Source organism: Esox lucius, chromosome 18 (genome assembly GCF_011004845.1).
Source record: "Esox lucius isolate fEsoLuc1 chromosome 18, fEsoLuc1.pri, whole genome shotgun sequence".
NCBI classification, from domain to species: Eukaryota; Metazoa; Chordata; class Actinopteri; order Esociformes; family Esocidae; genus Esox; species Esox lucius.
In genome coordinates, this window is record NC_047586.1 from 9,076,540 (window position 1) to 9,097,171 (window position 20,632).

Genomic DNA, 20,632 nt, shown 5'->3' on the forward strand with positions numbered 1-20,632 from the left:
TGACAAACCTCTCGTCGTCTACACTCTCGGCGGGAGTTTTATTATCGGCCCAGCAGGACCTATAGGCGAGTGTTTTTTTCTAGTCCGGTACATTCGTTTTGGAATAAGGGCTCCTACAGGATCGTCTTCCAGGTGGAAATTCCGCTCAAAACAAACGTGACGTAATTAGCACGTGGAGTAATGTGATTAGGATTCTGTGTCCATCTATGCAAATGTGATTTGTTATTTTTTTTATATATTAATTTTTCAAACTAAAATTAGTTAAAGAATATAAATACCTATTTTACTGTTTGTGGACGATGTGCTATGGTTACCTATTTACAACATGAACGAGCGACACAGATTATGCTTCAAATTGAGACGGCCGCTCTTCCCTCCTCGCTTGACGCATAATTGCCGGTTCAACCCGAGACATCTTAATTGAACTCCCTCTTTGCCAATCTCGATGATTTTGTTGGCCAATATAAGAGTAAAAAACTGATATAGAAGGATTCACTCGCATCCAGGTAAAGGTATCTACGCTAGTTTTATTTCTGTTCTAAAAAAATAGTTATATGCATAATTTAAAAGTTTGGGCTAATACGATAGCCTAATGCATATTTTTCAACAGATGATTGTATACAGATTTGCTCTAACGTTTACGCACATGGCTAAACATATGTCACATGAGGGATGATCTAACAGTTTATCCTCCATTTCAGGCTATTTGATAAACACCTCACTTCATTATTTATATTGGAAATCATAATGAAGACCTTCAAATGTTGGATTCAACTTTAATATGGTGAACATTTTTAGTTTGAATTGTGCATAAATTAAAACATGAAATGATGTGAAAGATCCCGCATTTTTTGAGAGCGTTCATGACAACGCAAGTCCCGTAAATGCAGCGCGAAATGTAGATTGTAGTTTTTAGTTCAATATTGATGCGTTAAGCCGGTATTTTTGTAAACTACCATCCCCAGGAACCTTTGCTTGCCAATTAGAAACGTCAACGAGCCAGTGAACATTAAGCGGAGCAGACCAATATCCCAAACAAGGAAATGGTGGGGGAATAAAACGACCAGATTATTTAATTAATGCATGTAATAATTAATTTTTTATTTTATTGTAAATTAAGAAATATTTATGGGTTAAAATGGATTACGACTTCAAAACAAAGCTTGCGGCTGAACGAGAGAAGGTAGAAGATCTGTTCGAATATGAAGGTTGCAAAGTGGGTCGAGGCACCTACGGGCACGTTTATAAAGCTAAGCGAAAAGACGGGTAAGATGATCAAAACGTTATTGTTTACTCAATAAATTGATTGCAGAATGCCAAATCAACATTATATCTCTTTGCACGATGGACAGAGAATATATTTTAACCACCCTGAGCAATGCCGCCGTGTCTGTGATTTTGTTTTTATGTACGCAATCACCAACTCACAACGGTCCTCCCCCAAAACAACAGTGTGATGATGTTTATTATTTGACACAGACTGTTCATAGGAACGCAGGCCACTTACTATATTAGTTATGTACAGGCATATTGACATAATATCACAAGGATGAATGTGTACGATTTAATAAATGTTATAGTCCAAATCGAGTGGTTCTTAAAATTTTAACTGGTGGAACACCAATAACTTCTTACAGAATAACCTTATTAGGAGCCATTATTATCATTCATATTATTTCTAACAACAATAATCAGCATACCAGTACAGTCATTCAACTGTCAGTGTCTGTTGCTTTCAGTGGCAAAGCAGAATTCGGCAAAACAAATATGAGCTTAACTCCCATCCCATCAAGTCCAGTGAATTTATGCTCTGGCGTGTTGATGAAGTCCTCTGTATCCATAGCCAGAAAGTGTAATTAGTAAATTATTAATAAACAGGTTTCCTTTTATGGGTACAATAAAGGTAGAATTAAGACAGTGTACCACAATGAATAATTTTACCGCTAAGTAACAACATATACACACAGCAGAATTCATACATTGATTTTTGTGGTAATTTTAATGATAACAACCATTGATGACATATTTCATGCGCATATGTTATCCATAATATAAAGTCCCCTGGGCTTTCATTGAAAACATTAAAGGGGCATTTCACCATGCCACAACGACTATAGGGTACCATTTACTACCAATTACTACACCTGAACACAATCTAGAACGAGCAAGTTTGAATTAGATGACACCAGGAAATACCTCCTGACGTGCCTCCCGCCTCCCCAGGCGACGCTGGTGAATTCTCAGCACCCGTGGAGCTTACCAGCTAGCGGCACAGTCCAGTCTCGAATCTTGACTGCAGTAGTCAGTTTAATTGGTGCTACAAAAAATGTATAAAATAAACAGACCGTGCCCTGTGGCTGCGCGTTAGCATTGTTCTGACTGGACAGCTTTCAAAATATGTATGGCAAGGGTTTTTTAGTAAAAATATCTGTATTCTGGTGCAAAATGTATCTTGTTCTTAATTATCGACCTTTAAAAAAAAGAAACCTAAACCATTTTCTGCTAGGATACACATGCTTGTAGGCTCAAAACTATTCTCTGAAATACCTGGGTTATATTCCCCTGTAAGGCAGATTCTGCTTATGTTAGATATTCTTCAGTTCCCTGTATTGTATTCTGTTGTACACGAGACACGATACGTCTTGCGCCTTTTCAAGGCCCTTTTCCAACACCGGGACGTTCTCGCAAGGACACCGGAATGCCATCAGAATTCCTGAGACTGCATCATGTAGAGTTTGTTACGAGAAGGAACACTAACCGGCTTGGTGTGTAGGCTATGGTTAAAGCCGGAGCATGTGGGGGAAGAGGGTGGCCTCCAGGGAAAGGCTGCACTCAACAACAGACCACTCCTGTGGTGAGGGAATAGCTGTCTGTAGCAAGGCGATAGATATCACTAATGGTAGGGATTCTGCTGTGCCATAACATCCAGTTGAGGACGGGCAGTCCAACTCTATCATTATCATATCACCTTACTTCCTTCCTCTGGCTCATAAACACACAATCCTCAATAACCTATGCCCTAACTATCTATGATGCTTAATGACATGCAATTTCACAGTGTGCTACAGTACATAGCCCAATAAATGTTTTGTTTTTTTCTCCCTGTCTGTTTCTCTGCAGGATAGATGAGAAGGAGTATGCACTGAAACAAATTGAAGGCACTGGAATATCGATGTCTGCTTGCAGGGAAATCGCTGTAAGACTGCTTAAAGTGCTGTTTTTTTTCTGGATCCCCTCAATGTTGTTTTCTTTCCTCCTTATGCCCCACCCATGAATTCCCCCCCACCCCCGTGCAATCACACGCAGTCACTGCGCCTTGTGAGTGCTATATTTAAGCATTAACCCACAAGGGAGTGTGGTATATAATCAATATACCACAGCTATGAGCTGTTCTTAGGCACGACATGTTGCAGAGTACTGTCAACATACCATAAGCCCCCATACCACATGCCTTATAGGTACTATAAATCTATTTGTGGCCATTTTACCACAGATGATTGTTGTTCTTAGGCACGACACAATGCCAGATCCTTGGACGCAGCCTTTAGCTGTGGCGTGTTCCTGCACCAACGTGCTCCCAGGGTCATAGTAGGTCCAGTGCAGAACAGTGTTCTGGAGGCCTAAGCAAGATATGTATTGCCACTGGCATGTAGACAAGATCCCAGTGCCCAAGTCCTTGGAGTTATACACCTGTAGGAGTACAATGTAGTTCTGCCCATCTACACAGTACACAACTACTATATCCTGGTCAGGCTTCTGATGTCTAGATCAATACCATCCTGCGAGGGCCTTCTTGAAGAGGCCATTCACTCAGCTCCTCTTCCTCTTTGCTTACATTAAGCTCTCACTTAGCATTTTTCACTTGCTCTATAGGTTATTCCTAACCCAGTGTTAAGTAGACGCAGTCCAAGAACACGCATTACACTTGTTTACTATCAGAGCAAGTGTACAGTTGCTTTGCCTTATCTAAAAATGGCAAGGCATATCCTTTTTCTTCTAGCTAATAGGACCCGGAAAGCAATATTGTGTTTATTTGTGCTGTTTGGTGTCAGCTCAAGCTGCATCTATGCCATTCATCTAGTTATCGGTGTGGATCAGCGGTTAAGAGTCACACAGGGAAACTGACCATGTTATGTAATGTTTCTGTATGATTCATGCATGTTTTGTACGGTTGTTACAGTAGATATTATGGTGACAAATCTGCCTTGTCATTCACACAGTACAGTCAAACATACTCAGTGGGTGATGGTTGGCGAAACACTGTCATTGTATATAGGTGTATGTTATTGTTTGGCTGCCTAATATTAAACAATACTTTTCATGTTAGGAAAGATTTGGTTATTGTCGAGCAGTGGCTGTGTATCAAAAACATTGTTCCAGATAGGCTAAACTTGGTCATTACATTGTTATACTATCTAATCTCACACTTTCAATTACCCCTGGACATTGATATTCTCAAAGAATGCATCCGGATGGGTCTAGTAAGAAGTTGGACCTCAGCCCTAAAGGGCCAGGGAATGAAGAGGGAATGGAAGCACCAGTGTATGGAAGGGGCCAGTGTATGGAAGGGGCCAGTGTATGGAAGGGGCCAGTGTATGGAAGGGGCCAGTGTATGGAAGGGGCCAGTGTATGGAAGGGGCCAGTGTATGGAAGGGGCCAGTGTATGGGAGGGCCAGTGTATGGGAGGGTCAGTGTATGGGAGGGCCAGCGCAATCTTGGGGCCTTTTCATCTAGTCTTTGGTGCTCTGTAGGATTTTTGGATTCCCATTAACTCTTGCCCTGTGTAAGATTTTGTAGGATCCTCATTAACGACTATCAAAAGCAGGACCTACTTCCTGGGGTCCACAGAAAACATAAAAATATATATATATATATATATATATACAAAACTTTCATATACAAATACAATACAAAGACATAAGAATCTACATTTTTAAATTACTTACAATTATCAGGTAAAGAGATGCTAAAATAAAATGAAGAATGACAGATATAAACATTGTAAATGTTAACTATCAACTTATCAAATATGTTGGTTTTACCATTAAATATATGTTCACACTTATTTTCATGTGTTATCAATATTGACCTAAAAATGAATCAAATATATTTTTGCACATTCTTATTTTACTATGTCAATATATGTTAGACTGATTTATACAAATAATACTGTATATCAATACTAAACAGAAATGTATTTCAAAAAGAATGTGCATTTCCATAGATTCCTGTTAATTACCAGGTTTACAGAATATTCGGGTAACTTTGGTAAATTACTGGTAGGTTTGCAACCCTGAACAGGAGGGTCCATCATCACACTAAAGCACCTTGAGTAGTGCCTGTTGAAGTTTAGAGGTACCAGAAATGGATTTTGCTCAAAGTCTCTCAGACCAGCTTTGCTTAAACAGAACAATAGGCTCTTTGTCTCACCACCAGCTCGACCCCCCCCCCCCCCCATTTATTTTTGCAAAGAGTTTAATGTTCGGCATATTCACAACTGACTGAGAGTTTTGCTGCCATGTGTTATTGGTTTTGTGCATTCAGATGGCTTGAGGTTGTTTTAAGCTTTTTCCATGCTGGTCTGTCCCCTTCAGAATGTGGGGAAAAATCATTAGTATCAATTCAGTTTCAGAGCAAAATGTATTGTACCTTTTTGAAATTGAGCAGTCATTCAAATTAACAAATTGACTCAAGCTTTTGGATATCATGTTCTTTCTGTGAAAAATGTCTCCCACTGCTACATGAAACCAGATTCATTGAATCTTTAAATCTCCCCTTAAAAATGTTGACAATATTGCTAGTTATCATGCTTCCAAATGTTGAGTAGGCAGATCTCTACAGTGAAACAATAATTTCATGTGTCATGTAAAAAAAAAAAAAAAAGGATAGCTAATCGTGTGAAATGTGTATGAGGACAATAAATGACAATTTTACATCATGAACCAGAATCTCTGATCAAGGGGTAGAGCATGTGAGCCCAATGTGTTCTTCAATCTGATTGAGGTGTTTTTTTTTTGGAAAAGGTAACCTCTGTTTTCTGGGGTTCCATGTTCCTGTGTGGGGGCTGTGAGTCCAGTGGTAAAACTCCAGGCTCCATGCACATATTTGGCTCCCGCACCAACAACCAATGTTCAATAACTGCTCCCAGCCTTCGCCTCTGTCTCCACTCACCTGTCTCCCTCTGAGTCATAATGTCAATAAAACCTGTTCAAAAAAACAATAAAACTGAGTAAAGCAAGTGACTGTCCACTTGCCTCAAGAAAAGAGAAAAACAGGTGCCAATACATTTGAGCCCTATCTAAAAAAAGACATCCCCAAATATTATTTACTGAGCAATTGTATTAATATAAATCAATATATTCTTATTTTTTGAGCAGACCATATAGCTGAATGTTTGTATTATTGTATTGGTCTTCCCTCATTCTTATCAGTGGTACTAATGGTTTGGGACTTTCTAGATGTGCAGGCCTATTAATTGTACTGGATTAAGCAGGGTCCTGTATATCAAAGGATCCTTGTTAAACCACCAGTCTATGTGCTGCTTCTGAGCTGGCAGTTAAAACACAGCTTAAAGCAGCTCTTTGCATAATGTAGTCTGGAGCGATTAGCTGGGATTTGAATTTTACCTTGCTCACACCTTGAACGCCTTTGACACAACCTTTTAGATTACACAGGCTACATACTCGGGATGTTAAATGTGCTGTGGAGGCCTATATTAAATGAAGGCTTCAGCATATTTTGAAACATCCTTTATGAAAGAATACTCATGTACTGAGGTCAGTTACTGGGGTACTCTGTGTCTGTGTGGTCAATGCGGTTTCTTTAATAACTTTTTAGCTTCTCATCTTGTATGAGATACAGTTGTAGAGCTTTATTGCAGATCTTTGGATGTTGTCTTCTGTTTTCTCTTTTGGGGTTTTGTTATAGGCCTACTTATAAATGGAATATTACTACTATGGCTTGGTCTGAGGTTTGCCAGTACTTCTTACTGGTTGTACCACAGCTTTTTTGGTCTGTGACTCATGCAGAAAATCTGAGCTGTGACTTGGCAATGCAACAACAAACGACAGGATTGTGCAATTCTGGCATCAATTTCTCCAAATCTATTTTGAGGGTCAATTTTGAAATAAACAGGTGTGGGCTTGTTGGTTCAGTTTAGATTGACCCTAGCGCCTCAGAGTTTGAAACATTGTGTAGTGTTTCCTCTGAAACAAGACCCATTCTTCCTATTGTTTAAGTACAATTAACGGGACCTGGGTAAAAGTCCTTCAGACCGAACAATGACCACAGGGATTTGCACAAACATGTATTTTGTTCCACGAAAACACGTGCAAGCGCCAGAAGGAATTGACCGAGTGACGAATGAAAGATTGCCCATGCATCTTATTTATGTCGTGGAAAAAAAGGCACTCTCAGGGGGTTTTTCACTCAGCATGAATTGTGTATCTCTAAGATAAGTCCACATTGTGAAAGGCTACACATTGTTTTAACGTCACACTGCCAAATGGGACAGAGGGAAAACAGATGCCCACGCTGAGACACCTTATCCGGGAATATTCTGTGAATCCTTTGGTCGTCCAGTGCATTCTCTCTGGGACCAGCCTCTGCTTGATCTGGAACTGTTTGGCTATTAACTTTGTCAGCCAGCCGATGTCCGCTATCCTCTCCCATGATTCTGATCACTGTGTAAACATGACCATATTTTGGTTGTGTTTGCTGAGGGAGTGGGTTGACAGGCCCCGTGCTCGGCTGCCCTGGATGAAATAACAGTCGGTGTGCTCCGGCGGTATCTTTAGTACTGTTGTTAGATTTACATTTGACTTTTATTTCAGAAGTTAATAAAGTCATAGGGAGAGGCGAGCCTAATGATGATATAAAAAGCATTGGGGATTTCAACTGGATTGTCCTGCACTTCAGCTAATGACACACAGACCATGAAAATGGTTCTTCTAGGAAGTGTTTAGGATGATCTGCGGTGAATATACAGTTACACTAATCTTCCCCGGAGCCACAGACCATGTTCCCCGGAACGAGACGAGCTTCTAGCCGAGGCGGGAGGTTATTGGCCCAACGGAATAACAAGAACACGCAGCTGGCGGTAGCTGAGCCGAAAACGCGGAGTGCTTGCCTGCCTTTGAGACTTGAGACTTTGTCCAGTCTCGGGGAACAGCTTGGCGTGGCGTGTCTCCACACACAGAGCCACATTGTTTCACTTGGACCTGTTTTGGTTCTCTGTCCCGGACACACAGTAGTCTGCCTGCTCCGGATTTATAGGTCCAGTATGCTCTAGCCTCATGCAGGACTACAGCTTGTTAGCCGGTCCTGGGCTGGATCCCAAATGGCACATATCCCTGATGTTTCTTTTGACCCAGGCCTCACAGGGGTGCCGTTTTGGACCCAGTCCTCTCCTGGCCCAACTCAAGTAGAAACTGTTTTCTATTGGTCACTCTTCCTCACTGTCTACCCACTCTTTGCCAAGAGATGCTTTTGTGATTTCTTTTAAGTCTCTAGTTTGTTGAATGTAGTACAAAACCAACATAGACATTGTACATGTGACAATATGGTATAATGTGGGAGTGTCTAACAAGGCATTTATGTCCACAGAAACAGATTAAATTGTTACTCGTTCAATTCTCCAGAATAGATATAAGCCAGATCCAGGTCTTAAATACCCTTTATTACCCAAATCTGATTCCATGTGAAGTTGTTGAAAGACGTTCTCCCAGAATAGTTCAGTGACGAGGCCTGTTCATATACTCTTACCACAAATTCTCAGTTAGGTATCTGTGCACTGTGTTTACATATTTTTTTTTAAATCAATTTGTATTTTCTTTCTTTACCCTACCTTTTGTCTTTTTCTGAATATGTCTGAAAAAGGAAATGTGTATAACATAGCACATTAGCAGATATTGGTTAGATGTTACTTCTATGTTCGATGCCTCTAACTCATTAGCATCATAAATGCAACAGTTGTTAATTGATACACTGTTTTATGGGGAGCAGAAAACCACAATCAGTCCTAAAAACCCAAACAAAGATGGCTAAGAGGCTGACCAAGAGGCTCCTCAGTCAGAAATGTATTTGTTCACTGTTTTGTACAGTTTCCCCTGGGATGGCTGCCATTTTGCTTCATACAGTATGTCCCAGAGAGAGGATTAAGGGCATCAGATTACAGCCGTGAGGTTTGACTGAGGTGATGTCCCCATAAAGGATCTAAGGAACTGACAGACAGAGGTTGCCCTGGGGTGGGGGGGGGGGGGTACAGTCAGCGTTGCCGGCGTCTGTGGTTGGTGGTCAGTCTGTAGTACGCCTGTAAGCCCACGGCTCATTAGCACAATGCCACGCCATAGCCCTGGGATTAGTCTGTGATTAAACACTATCCTACTCAATAACCCCCTTCCTGTGGCCTGGGTTAGTCTAGGTCTGGGGGGGGTTGGGGGGGGGGGGGCATAGGTTAGAGCGTTGAGCTAGTAAATGAAAGGTGTCTGGTTCCAGTACTGGAGACTAAAAAGCAAACAATAGTGTCTGTTGTGCCTATGAGCAAGGCACTTCACCCTTATTTTTCCTGTTAAGTCGCTGTGGGTGAAAGCTTACGCTGATAGACTAACATTTTGAATAGAAATAAAATGACAAAATGTTAGAGTTACAGTGTGATTCTGGACCGCTGCTATTTCATCGCGATCAGTCTTTCCTTGTTCTGTTCATCTGTCCATAAACAAAGTTGGTGTCTAAGAAACAAAGTCTTGAACAAATCTTTCAAAAGAAAGACATCATTTCCCCCCTCCTCATTTTCCCATCCTGCAGATGTATAACAAAATTAGAACATAAGCGTATTACACAGTTAGCTTGAAATGTCCAGATGGGGCTATTCGGTATTACCTTGTGTGGCCCAAATAGTTGGTTATAGCTCGGGCATAGTTGGCTGTAATTTTAGAGACCTACGTATTAAATGCACAGACACACCTTACAAGTAAATGCACTAGATGTGTGTGTGTGTGTGTGTGTGCACGCACGCACGCACGTATGTGATATATTACAGTCTCTGAAATTATAGCTAACCCTGTCCTAGCTCCAGCCAACGCCCTGGCTGCATGTTTAGTGTAGTCAGGGCTGTAGCTAACGTGGGGAAAGGTGGGTTTGATTGACTTGGCAGGGCCCACTGATCGTAATAATACCAGTGCTGTCTATAAGTGAGCGGGCCCAGGCATATATCTTTTCGGGGATCTCAGGATTCCTGGCAAAGGCTTTGCGGGTAGGTATACTCACGGTGGTATTTTTCCACGGGATTTCAGGTCAGGTGACACAGAGTAATCCTGTTAGCACTGTGGGTGAATAATTCATTCTCCGGACAGCTGAATTACAGACCATTATACCCCCCCCCCACCCTCCGATTGAGATGGTCGTCTATCTAGAGGGCTCCATTGATTATGGATTTGGTTGCCTGTGAGGGCCTCTGTTGACTAAACAAGCTTGAGGAATGTGACCATGAGAAGAAATAGTCGGGTGAGAAGATAATGTGTATTGTCAATCTTATTGCGGTAATACTTGGTGTCTAGGACTTAGTGCCTAGGACTATAATATCTGTTTTAGTGCAGTAATACATAATTCTTAGTGATTAGTGACTATAATGTCTATCTTAGTGCAGTATTGAAACAACACATTTCTCTAAGTTATGCAATTTAAAATCAGAAGTCTTCTAACTAAAATGGCCGTGGGTTTATGCTGATTTGTTCGGTTGCACAGGAGCAAGTCGGGGTCATTAAAACACAGGGACTGCTGGATGGGTTGCTCTATGGCTGGTGGCTACACATTGAATCTTCGTTAGAAAAGATGTGAAAATAGGTGTACGTGTGCCTCCAAAGGCTATGGCCATCTTTGTTTTCTCCAAGCCCTGCCCACGCAGGGCGGTTTGTTAGGGCCGAACTCCGGACTCGCACGCATTATTTCTCCTTGGCCAACACAATAAAACTGAAAGAAACCGGCAATCCCACGTTTACATGATTCAGGAAGCCCCACCCCAAGCCAGACTCTTGGTCTCGCTGCTCAGTATCACACCGGTGATGTTTCTGATTATGATGTCAGCACAGTGCAGTGACAGCAGACTGCAGTCTCCATGCCACGGCTGGAAAGGGGTTGTGTGATGCCTGCCCCAAATAAGGATGGAACATCTGCTTTGGGTCCGTTGGTATAGCACACTGTGTTTCACTGCAGAGATGGGAGCACTTTACACACGTGGGGCCCGTCCCTCTTATGTAATGGATCCAGGCACACAGCGCTCTGGGCTCAGTTAGCCGCATAGCTACATGGTTCAGCTGTCTGCTAGTGCAGAGTACTAGTGTAAGATGGAGGGCTCACAACAACAGTTTCCCGCCTTATCTGAATAATAGAGTGGCGCTGTTTAGAAATCCCTCAGGAGTTTCTAATCAGTTTCATATATTTTTTTTTGGTGTCATTTCCCTTTGTCCAACTGGTGCGTTACCTTCTTACATTGTTTAAAATATGTTTGAATGTAAAGCACAGAGAATAGCGGATTAAGAAATGATTGAAGATTACTGTGACGCTTGATGAAGTACAAACCAGTTGAATGTTTAAAGGGTGCACCAGCAGAGCTAGGAAAATAACTTAGGTCCTGAAGAAAACGAAACACAGTCAAACAAAACATTTACGAAATACACTGAACTGAATGCCATTATTTTAAGTGTTAGTAAAGTGCATTGAAGGAGATGTTTTTTTGCTGTTGGAGACTCACGCCATCTCTTGTTGTGTGTTCCAGCTGTTAAGAGAATTAAAACACCCCAACGTGATTGCCCTGCAGAAAGTGTTCCTGTCTCACAGTGACAGAAAGGTGTGGCTTCTGTTCGATTATGCCGAGCACGACCTCTGGGTAAGTGTGAAATGACAACCACCAGTCAGAGGACCCGTTTTAGCTCTTTGGTTGTTTCCTCCTTTTTTTAAATTTTGTAATTCATTTTTTACATCTAAGGACTGAGCATGTACATGATATATTCAGCTATGTAATAATAACTAATACTCCCTACAACATTTAGTGAATGACCTTAGGATTAACAATAATGCTAAAAACCCCTATGTCTTTGTACTCCGGGACTTAATTTGAGCTTTTCATACTGCAGATATCTTCCCGGAAAGACTACAGTATTGGTCTGGCCCCTCAGGCTCAGTACTGAACTGATTTCAGACTTATATGCCCAAAAGCAAAAGCAATTTGGTTCGTAGGTAACCATGCCTCAGGAAGAATTGAGGTAGGTAGTTAATACATGTTCATTTTCACAGATGTGCTGATAACACAGCTGTATATTTCTGTGTCCAATAGATATTGGCCCAGAAAACTCCCGGTTGAATATATTACTGTTATACACTCATTGGCCAGTTTATATACACCCATCGAGTATTGTGTACCTTTCCCTAAACAACAGCCTAAATTCTTCAGGGCATGGACTCTGCAATTTATTGGAAACAATCTACGGGACTTTTGGTCCGTTTTGAGGCGATGACATTATGCTACATATTGGATGACAGTACATTCATGCTGAGAACTGCCCTTTCCATCTCATCTCAAATATGCTCTTTTGGGTTGGAAGTGCCTAGGCCACTCAAAATTAACTGAAACAGGATTTAGCTGACTGGGTTATATTTTCCAACACATCAGGTGTCCAAGTGTTGGTGATCAACCACTGGTGATGCTTCTTCTGGTTTTTAAGTGGATCCAGGTGTGCTCATCTGCTACAATAGACCATCTTCGACAAGAACCGACTAGTTTTCAAGATGCCCTTTTACACATCACAGTTGTAGTTGCGTCAATATTTGCCGTTAGGTTTGTACATTTCTTGCCATTTTCCACCAACACCTCGACAACACAAAGAGGTATGCAAGGACACTGTTTGTGGACTTTGGCTCTGTGTTCAACACTGTCACCCTAGAACTACTTTAAGACAAACTCTCCCTGACATTTCTTATCTTTATCCCTCACCAGTGCAGCTTTGCATGGATGCATGCTATCACACATTCTCTACTTATGTTTGTAGATGACACCACTCTGGTCAGCCTCTGGAGAAGTCAACCAGAGACTGGCTGCTAGACATGTGCAATGAAAAAAAGCAGAAACCTAGCACAGACAGAACTGTCTGCCGGTTGACTTCAGAAAATGCCCCCAACCTGTTTGCCTAGAGAATGAGGTCTCACCTGTTAATTCGGTTGAATTTTTTTAAATTCCTAGGAGTGACCAGCAGTGAAATTCCCTGAAGGACGGCTGTTTCTGAGATGTAGGAGGAATACGCTCAAAGTTATTTTGTCACAAATTTTGCCCATTCTAATGTTTAATAATATAGTAATTAAATACATGAATTCCAGTCTGCCTGGTTTTATAACAAGCAATGACCATGTGACAATCTGTCTGTAAGAATAATCCATTCACGAACAAGTTGGTGTACTGAATAAACTACCCAATGAGTGTTAGTACAGAATAGCAATGTCACAAAGACAAATCTGAGGTTCTGGTTATTGATGCAAAGGCCCATGTAGAGAAAATTAGGGCACTTTTGCTGGCACTAGATGTAACCCACTTGGCTAAAAACCTAGTTGTGATTCTAGACATTGATCTAGATTTTAAAATCCACATCCATAATGTGAGAATCTTATTGTCGTCTATTAAGAAATACTGCGAAAGTGTGTTTCTGTGCCAGGCCTAAACGGTGACACCAGCAGGCTTGATGGTTGCAATGTCCAACTTTCTGATATACCCCCAAACATATTAATAGCCAACTGCAATTAAGTCAGAGTGCAGCAACCTTTTTGGCGTTGTTGCAAAGTCCAGGAGTAGAGCATTGCTGCATCAATTTCCCTGCATGGGTCCCATGTTAGTATTAGAACGGTGAAAAATAATGCTTTATGGATTTTCAAAGCACTATGTGACTACACATCTGACATGCTTTGTAAATAGTATGTGCCTGGTCGATCCACTGTCACTGACTTTTAGTTGTTTTAAAGGTCAGAACCAAAAAGGTTGGTAAGGGTGGCTTCAACCGCTATGGTTTTGGCCATCTGTATTTAGATGTAGTCATTCCTTTCTGCTGACCTTTTGTAAAAAAAACTAATTAGAAATCAGATATTTTTTTATGTCTATTTCAGAGTTTGTGAAATTTATAAATAAGGGTATAAAAAATATTATAGGATTAATTACAGTCTCAAACCTATTAATGGAAATGGCAGTATTTTCAGAATTACAGTTTTGAAGTTCAGCGAAGCCTTTTCTTCGAAACGGCAATACATGTTTACAGAGGACTTATAGGATGAATGATTTTTGTTAGAATATTACATTTTCCCAAAAAGCTTGTCTGTTTGATGTGGAATCCATTATTCTTCTAATATCTTAATTTTTCCACCTTGACAAAACTCAATTTATGTTTTTAGTTCTCCCCAAGAGGTAATATAGAAAGAGAAATCAAAATGTTTATTTATTTTACTTGTCCATTCGGTGAAACATCAAGATTGGGATTTTGCATGCAGTTATAATTATGTCCATAAACCTGGAATCACCCATATCTTATTTAATGAATTCATCTTATTTCAGGTCAGCTGTTATTGGATATTACTTGACTATTGTATTTTTCCAATTGAAGGATATTTTTCATTTTTGTTCAACATGATTTTATTTCTTATCTCTTTAAAATCATTGTTTGTAAGAAATGTTTTCTGTAAATAGTTATTTATATATACATATGTGTAATTTGTTATAAATATTCACCATTGGTTTAAACCAGTTTCCCAAACTTTTGTCTGGTTTTCCCTGTCCTTTTACATTTTTATGTTCACACTAAACTGACACACCTGATTTAATTAGTGAATGTATTATCAAGGTCAGACAGTTTAGGGTTAAAGTAAAATTCTCAAATATCTGGAGAGTCCAAAGAATACATTTCAGAAACCCTGGTTTAAACCATTTGTTAGCTGCAAGCTTTTCTTGGAACATCCTGGTAGAATTTGCCACAATGCTGAGGCTGATTAAATCCAGTAACAATATAACAAATCATCCTAATAACTGCATTTTCTACCATTCAATCACATTTGTGATAACTTGTCTATCAAAGGAAAAATTTTAAACCATTAAACTGCTTGGTATACTTTAAAACCTATGGTCTAAGTGGATATGAGATAATGTTGTTCTGCATGACTACTCTACTTTGACTAGGCTACTGACATCACAGAATTCATCGTTTTTTTTAACTTTCATTATGTATATAACGCCTGTTCCATGAGGGAGGGGAAGTATGACACTAACAGGTTTGACACTCACTTAAAAACGCTATACAATCATGCCTTGAACTAGGCCAGGTGTAAGGACAAGATCTGGGAAGGCCCTCCTTCCAGGTGCCATATATTTAACTCTGAGAAGGGCGTTCAGTCATTCTCTCGATACAAATTTGATTAAGTCCACTCACTCCTGAAGCCCGCCCAGTGGACACTAGACCTGATAGCCTAGACGAATTGACCCAACAAGCAATACGAAGACCACACATCCCACAGGGAACCCTGATTCACGTGCCGGTCAGGCTGGCAGCGGTGACTTGTCCAGATGCCCAGGTTGCAGATCGTCGCCACTTGTCAACCCTTTGAATATAATACTCAGGTCATTGCCTACCCCAAGGCGAATTTGGCACTCAAATGTGTATGCCATTAAAATAGCTTCCACAACGAGTGTTGGTAGATACGCGTTACTAATAATATTAGGTTTTGCATTAACGAGGAATATAATGAAGTACTGTTCCGGTTTATTTAATAATAACACTGAACAAATATTTTCCACGTTAATTTGTTAAGTTCTTGCCTTACCAAATTTTGTTTATTCACAAAGCTTCTACTTTGTCCCGAGTTCATTGCTCAGTGCACAAAGGGTACTTGGTCTGAAGTGTCTTCGGACAAGATTACTCTGCTGTGTTATTTTACCTTTGCGGCTTCTGCCCACACTGCCAGGATGTGGCTTACACAATTCAGTGTGCCAAGAATCACATGGGTTAATGCTGTTTGCATGCATATGTTGTTTATGCTGCCTAGCTATCTGTCCACTTGTAAAGCAAAAAATAAATACAGAGGAAGTAAAATGCTGAATCCCAAAGGGAGAGCAGTTAAAACAATTGCAGAGGAAGTAAGAAAAGCTGCAATGATTTCATGATTTGGCCAACTTTCCACTGCAGAAACTAAAATGCCAACTTGCCATGTGAAATGTGAAGACATTTCTCTGAATGTTGAAGAAGGACTTCAAGAGAATTACAGCAGCTTGACAGAAGATGCAACTGTTGTGGATAACAGTCAGCAAAGTATGACATGGTTTCTCTCAATCCCAAAATACTAACCAGACAGAGTCCAATCAGGGATCACAGCCATTTGTGTCGATTTCTGTTGCAAAGATATCAAGTCATCCAACACCGGTTTAAAGGGTTTGATGAAGATGGGAGACCCTTGGCCAAGTTGAGAACATTGCTTAAACCATCAACATCGAACGCAATATTCAGAGTAACTCCAGTGTGACGTTATGACTGAAGTGATATGATAGTTGAAATTGTCTTGAAGAGTTCCGTTAGTAAACTTTTATTACTGCCCAAATTTTGTAAATAATGTTTGGATCCTTTAACTGCTATTGTGGCCCAAGTTGAGTGGGTTAAATTTGTGCTGGATTTGCAGATAAGAGGTAGCCTTAATGGTAGGCCTAAGACAAGGTTTTATTCATAGATTTCTTTAGGTCAAGGCATCCCCAAATAGGGAATGCGTTCCACTTTGTTCATTGTGAAATATAAGCCAACGTAAAACGGTGCTGGTAGTGGGAATCAAAGGCTCATTTTAGTGCTACGCAATTGACAGTCATACACTAGTATTAATTCATCCTGCTCAGTGCTAATACGCACACCGGTGCAAAGCAAAACCTGTGACTTTGCCTGTTTTTGCATTTTTTGATTTATTATGTTAGTCTTACCAGGAAACAAGCAGATTATTAGGCTATATAAATAATATTTTCAGATTAATTAATTATGAATATTCAGGTTATACATGTACAGTGGGGAGAACAAGTATTTGATACACTGCCGATTTTGATTTCCTACTTACAAAGCATGTGGAAGTCTGTAATTTTTATCATAGGTACACTTCAACTCTGAGTGACGTAATCTAAAACCAAAATCCAGAAAATCACATTGTATGATTTTCAAGTAATTCATTTGCATTTTATTGTATGACATAAGTATTTGATACATCAGAAAAGCAGAACTTAATGTTTGGTACAGAAACCTTTGTTTGCAAGTAGAGAGTTCATACGTTTCCTGTAGTTCTTGACCAGGTTTGCACAGACTGCAGCAGGGATTTTGGCCCACTCCTCCAAACAGACCTTTTCCAGATCCTTCAGGTTTCGTGGCTGTCGCTGGGCACTACGGACTCTCAGCTCCCTCCAAAGATTTTATATTGGGTTCAGGTCTGGAGACTGGCTAGGCCACTCCAGGACCTTGAGATGCTTCTTACGGAGCCACTCCTTAGTTGCCCTGGCTGTCTGTTTCGGGTCGTTGTCATGCTGGAAGACCCAGCCACGACCCATCTTCAAAGCTCTTACTGAGGGCCAAGATCTCACGATACATGGCCCCATCCATCATCCCCTCAATACGGTGCAGTCATCCTGTCCCCCCCAAAGAATGATGTTTCCACCTCCATGCTTCACAGTTGGGATGGTGTTCTTTGGGTTGTACTCATCCTTCTTCTTCCTCCAAACACAGCGAGTGGAGTTTAGACAAAAAAGCTCTATTTTTGTCTCATCAAACCACATGACCTTCTCCCATTCCTCCTCTGGATGTTCATTCCTCCTCTAGATGTTCATTGGCAATCTTCAGACAGGCCTGGACATGCGCTGGCTTGAGCAGGGGCACCTTGCATGCGCTGCAGGATTTTAATCCATGACGGCATAGTGTGTTACTAATGGTTTTCTTTGAGACTGTGGTCCCAGCTCTCTTCAGGTCATTGACCAGGTCCTGCCGTGTATTTCTGGGCTGATCCCTCACCTTCCTCATGATCATTGATGCCCCATGAGGTGAGATCTTGCATGGAGCCCCAGACCGAGGGAGATTGACGTCATCTTGAACTTCTTCCATTTTCTAATAATTGCGCCAACAGTTGTTGCCTTCTCACCAAGCTGCTTGCCTATTGTCCTGTAGCCCATCCCAGCCATGTGCAGATCTACAATTGTATCCCTGATGTCCTTACACACCTCTCTGGTCTTGGCCATTGTGGAGATGTTGGAGTCTGTGTGATTAAGTGTGTGGACAGGTGTCTTTTTTACATGTAACAACTTCAAACAGGTGCAGTTAATACAGGAAATGAGTGGAGAACAGGAAGGTTTCTTAAAGAAAATCTAACATGTCTGTGAGAGACGGAATTCTTACTGGTTGGTAGGTGATCAAATACTTATGTCATGCAATAAAATGCAAATTAATTATTTAAAAATCATACAATGTGATTTTCAGGATATTTTTTTTGATTCCGTCTCTCACAGTTGAAGTGTACCTATGATAAAAACAGACCACTACATGCTTTGTAAGTAGGAAAACCTGCAAAATCGGCAGTGTATTAAAATGCTCAAATACTCCCCACTGTACATGCTTATAACAATTACAATTAATTGAGAAAGGTTATTACCACATGTTGATATTAAAAAACTGATTGTCTGAAGTTAAGTTGAAAAACGTCAAGGAGATAAATAGTCCATCACAATGGAATTAATTTAAAGAAGCCAGTGTTATTATTTAAGATACCTTCTGCTCCATTCTGACTTCCTTTCTCCAAGTTTCTTTTTACATAAGCAATTAGGAGAAGGCGTGTCATAAAAGTATTCCTTGCATTCGGCTGATATTACCCTACATTCTAATCACAATGTTACGTCCTGGAGTTGCAACTGCCTCAATCTTTTTATGCTACGGAGCCATACCCTGGAGCGCCCTGTTCAGATAAGGACATGGATCAACATAGCCGTGGGAAGTAGTGGTGCTGCCCCCCCGCCCCACACGACACAGCCTCGGCCCTACCCGACAAGACACCAGTGCATGCGGGTAGTCCGTTTGTCGGGTCGGCGAGGTGTGCGTCATTTTGCCCGAAGCGTCCATGCTCAAGGTTGACATGTGTCATTATGGCTGATGGACATGCCTCGCCCGTGCGTATGATATCTGTTCAATCCCACAAGGACAACCACATGCATCGCGGTGCTTGGGTTGGTAGAATGGGCACATCCATAGTAGCCACCACAGACAGCGTCATCCCCAAGGCGCTGTTGTGGAGTGGCAGTGGATTACTTTGACAATATTGTCACATGAAAATAAACAAGTTATTGTGGAATCATCCTCTTTCAGGGCTGTGTTCAGCTCTGCCTCCCACTCAGTCTGATTCAGCCAAAGCATTTTCATTTGGTTGAGTGTTTGCATCGCCAACCTTTCAGCTTTATGGGTCTTTCTCGTTCCTCGGCAGTGAACTGGCATTGCGTATTGAGGAGAAGGGGGCACAGGGGTACTCCTGGTTTAAGAGAGGAGGAAGGTAGCTTGCCTTCCTCTGTCCACATATGCCAGCCTAATGTAGTCGATTTCTTGCATCCCTTGCTCGTCATTGGGGAAGGAGATCTTTTTTTTGGCTGAGTGAAGGTTTCACTGTGTTGACTTAAGTTGGTCAATGAAGTCAGGGAATAGAGGCAGAGTAGATTTGGCAACTGTCTGGACGAGAGACTGGAAACCACCACTAAGGTGTTTGCATTCAGGTGGTGGGGACAGCCACTCAACATTCAGAAACTCGGGCACTCTGCAACGTAAGTCTTAAATTTGCTACTGTCGACAGGACATTCGCCCACCAAAGCAACAACGCAGAGCTAAGTCAGCCTGGGGGGCAACTCCTCTAAATATGGCATAAACGAGCCCCCAGACCCCGCTTGGAGCAACACGTCGGCTTCCGAACATGGGCCTTGAGTGAAGTCCGGGAACCTGTCCAACTGATCACCTGTGAAGGAAAAAAAAAAAAGTCCACATTGTCAGACCACTGCCCTATTGCTTCCTCCTCCAGCTCGGCACCCGCTGAAGTGGGGATAAGAGAAGCATCACCCCCAGCGGCACTCAAACCCTCCAGGGACGCGGCTCGTCTTAGGAGGGTGTGGCCCGTAACCCGTAGCAGTGTTTGTACGAGCCGCGTCGGACAAGGGCTGCACGAGTGTGACCCAGGCTGAGACATGCCAGGCGACAACTGTGAGTATTGTTTTTTTAACAAACTAAAGCCGCAACTCATAGGGCATGGTGCAATTTGCGATTCTGACTCGAAAGGTATGTCTCGTAGTTTTGTTTCCGCACTAACCATCTTCGTAACCAGTTAGCCATGCTAAGGTACCAGACACCGACTTGAAACTAGTTTATGTTTGTAAAGAAACATTGCCTAAACAAAGCTTACAGTCAATCTGAAAAGTATTCAACCCTTTCGACATTTCCACATTGTATTTGTGTTACACCATCAAATCTAAATGCATTTATTTAGATTTTGGGATTGACCAACATAAAAAAGTATTGAATGTTAAAGTGTTCAAAATGTATTTCAAGTGCAAAACAAACCTTTT

At 41.3% G+C, this 20,632-nt stretch overlaps 1 protein-coding gene across 2 annotated transcripts in view; it reads left to right on the forward strand.

Moving 5' to 3' along the window:
- Positions 1 to 372: 372 nt before the first annotated feature.
- The window catches only part of cdk19 (cyclin-dependent kinase 19), a 40,320-nt gene continuing 20,060 nt past the window's right edge, over positions 373 to 20,632 (forward strand). Inside the window, exons 1-3 of one of the 2 annotated variants that reach the window (XM_010882881.5) lie at positions 373 to 512; positions 3,121 to 3,196; positions 11,774 to 11,884. In XM_010882881.5, coding sequence (XP_010881183.1) covers positions 3,173 to 3,196; positions 11,774 to 11,884 — 135 coding nt within the window. In that variant the 5' untranslated portion in view covers positions 373 to 512; positions 3,121 to 3,172. Of the gene's footprint in view, positions 513 to 1,036; positions 1,267 to 3,120; positions 3,197 to 11,773; positions 11,885 to 20,632 lie in introns of those variants that run through there. The other variant, XM_010882880.3, reaches the window with a different exon arrangement.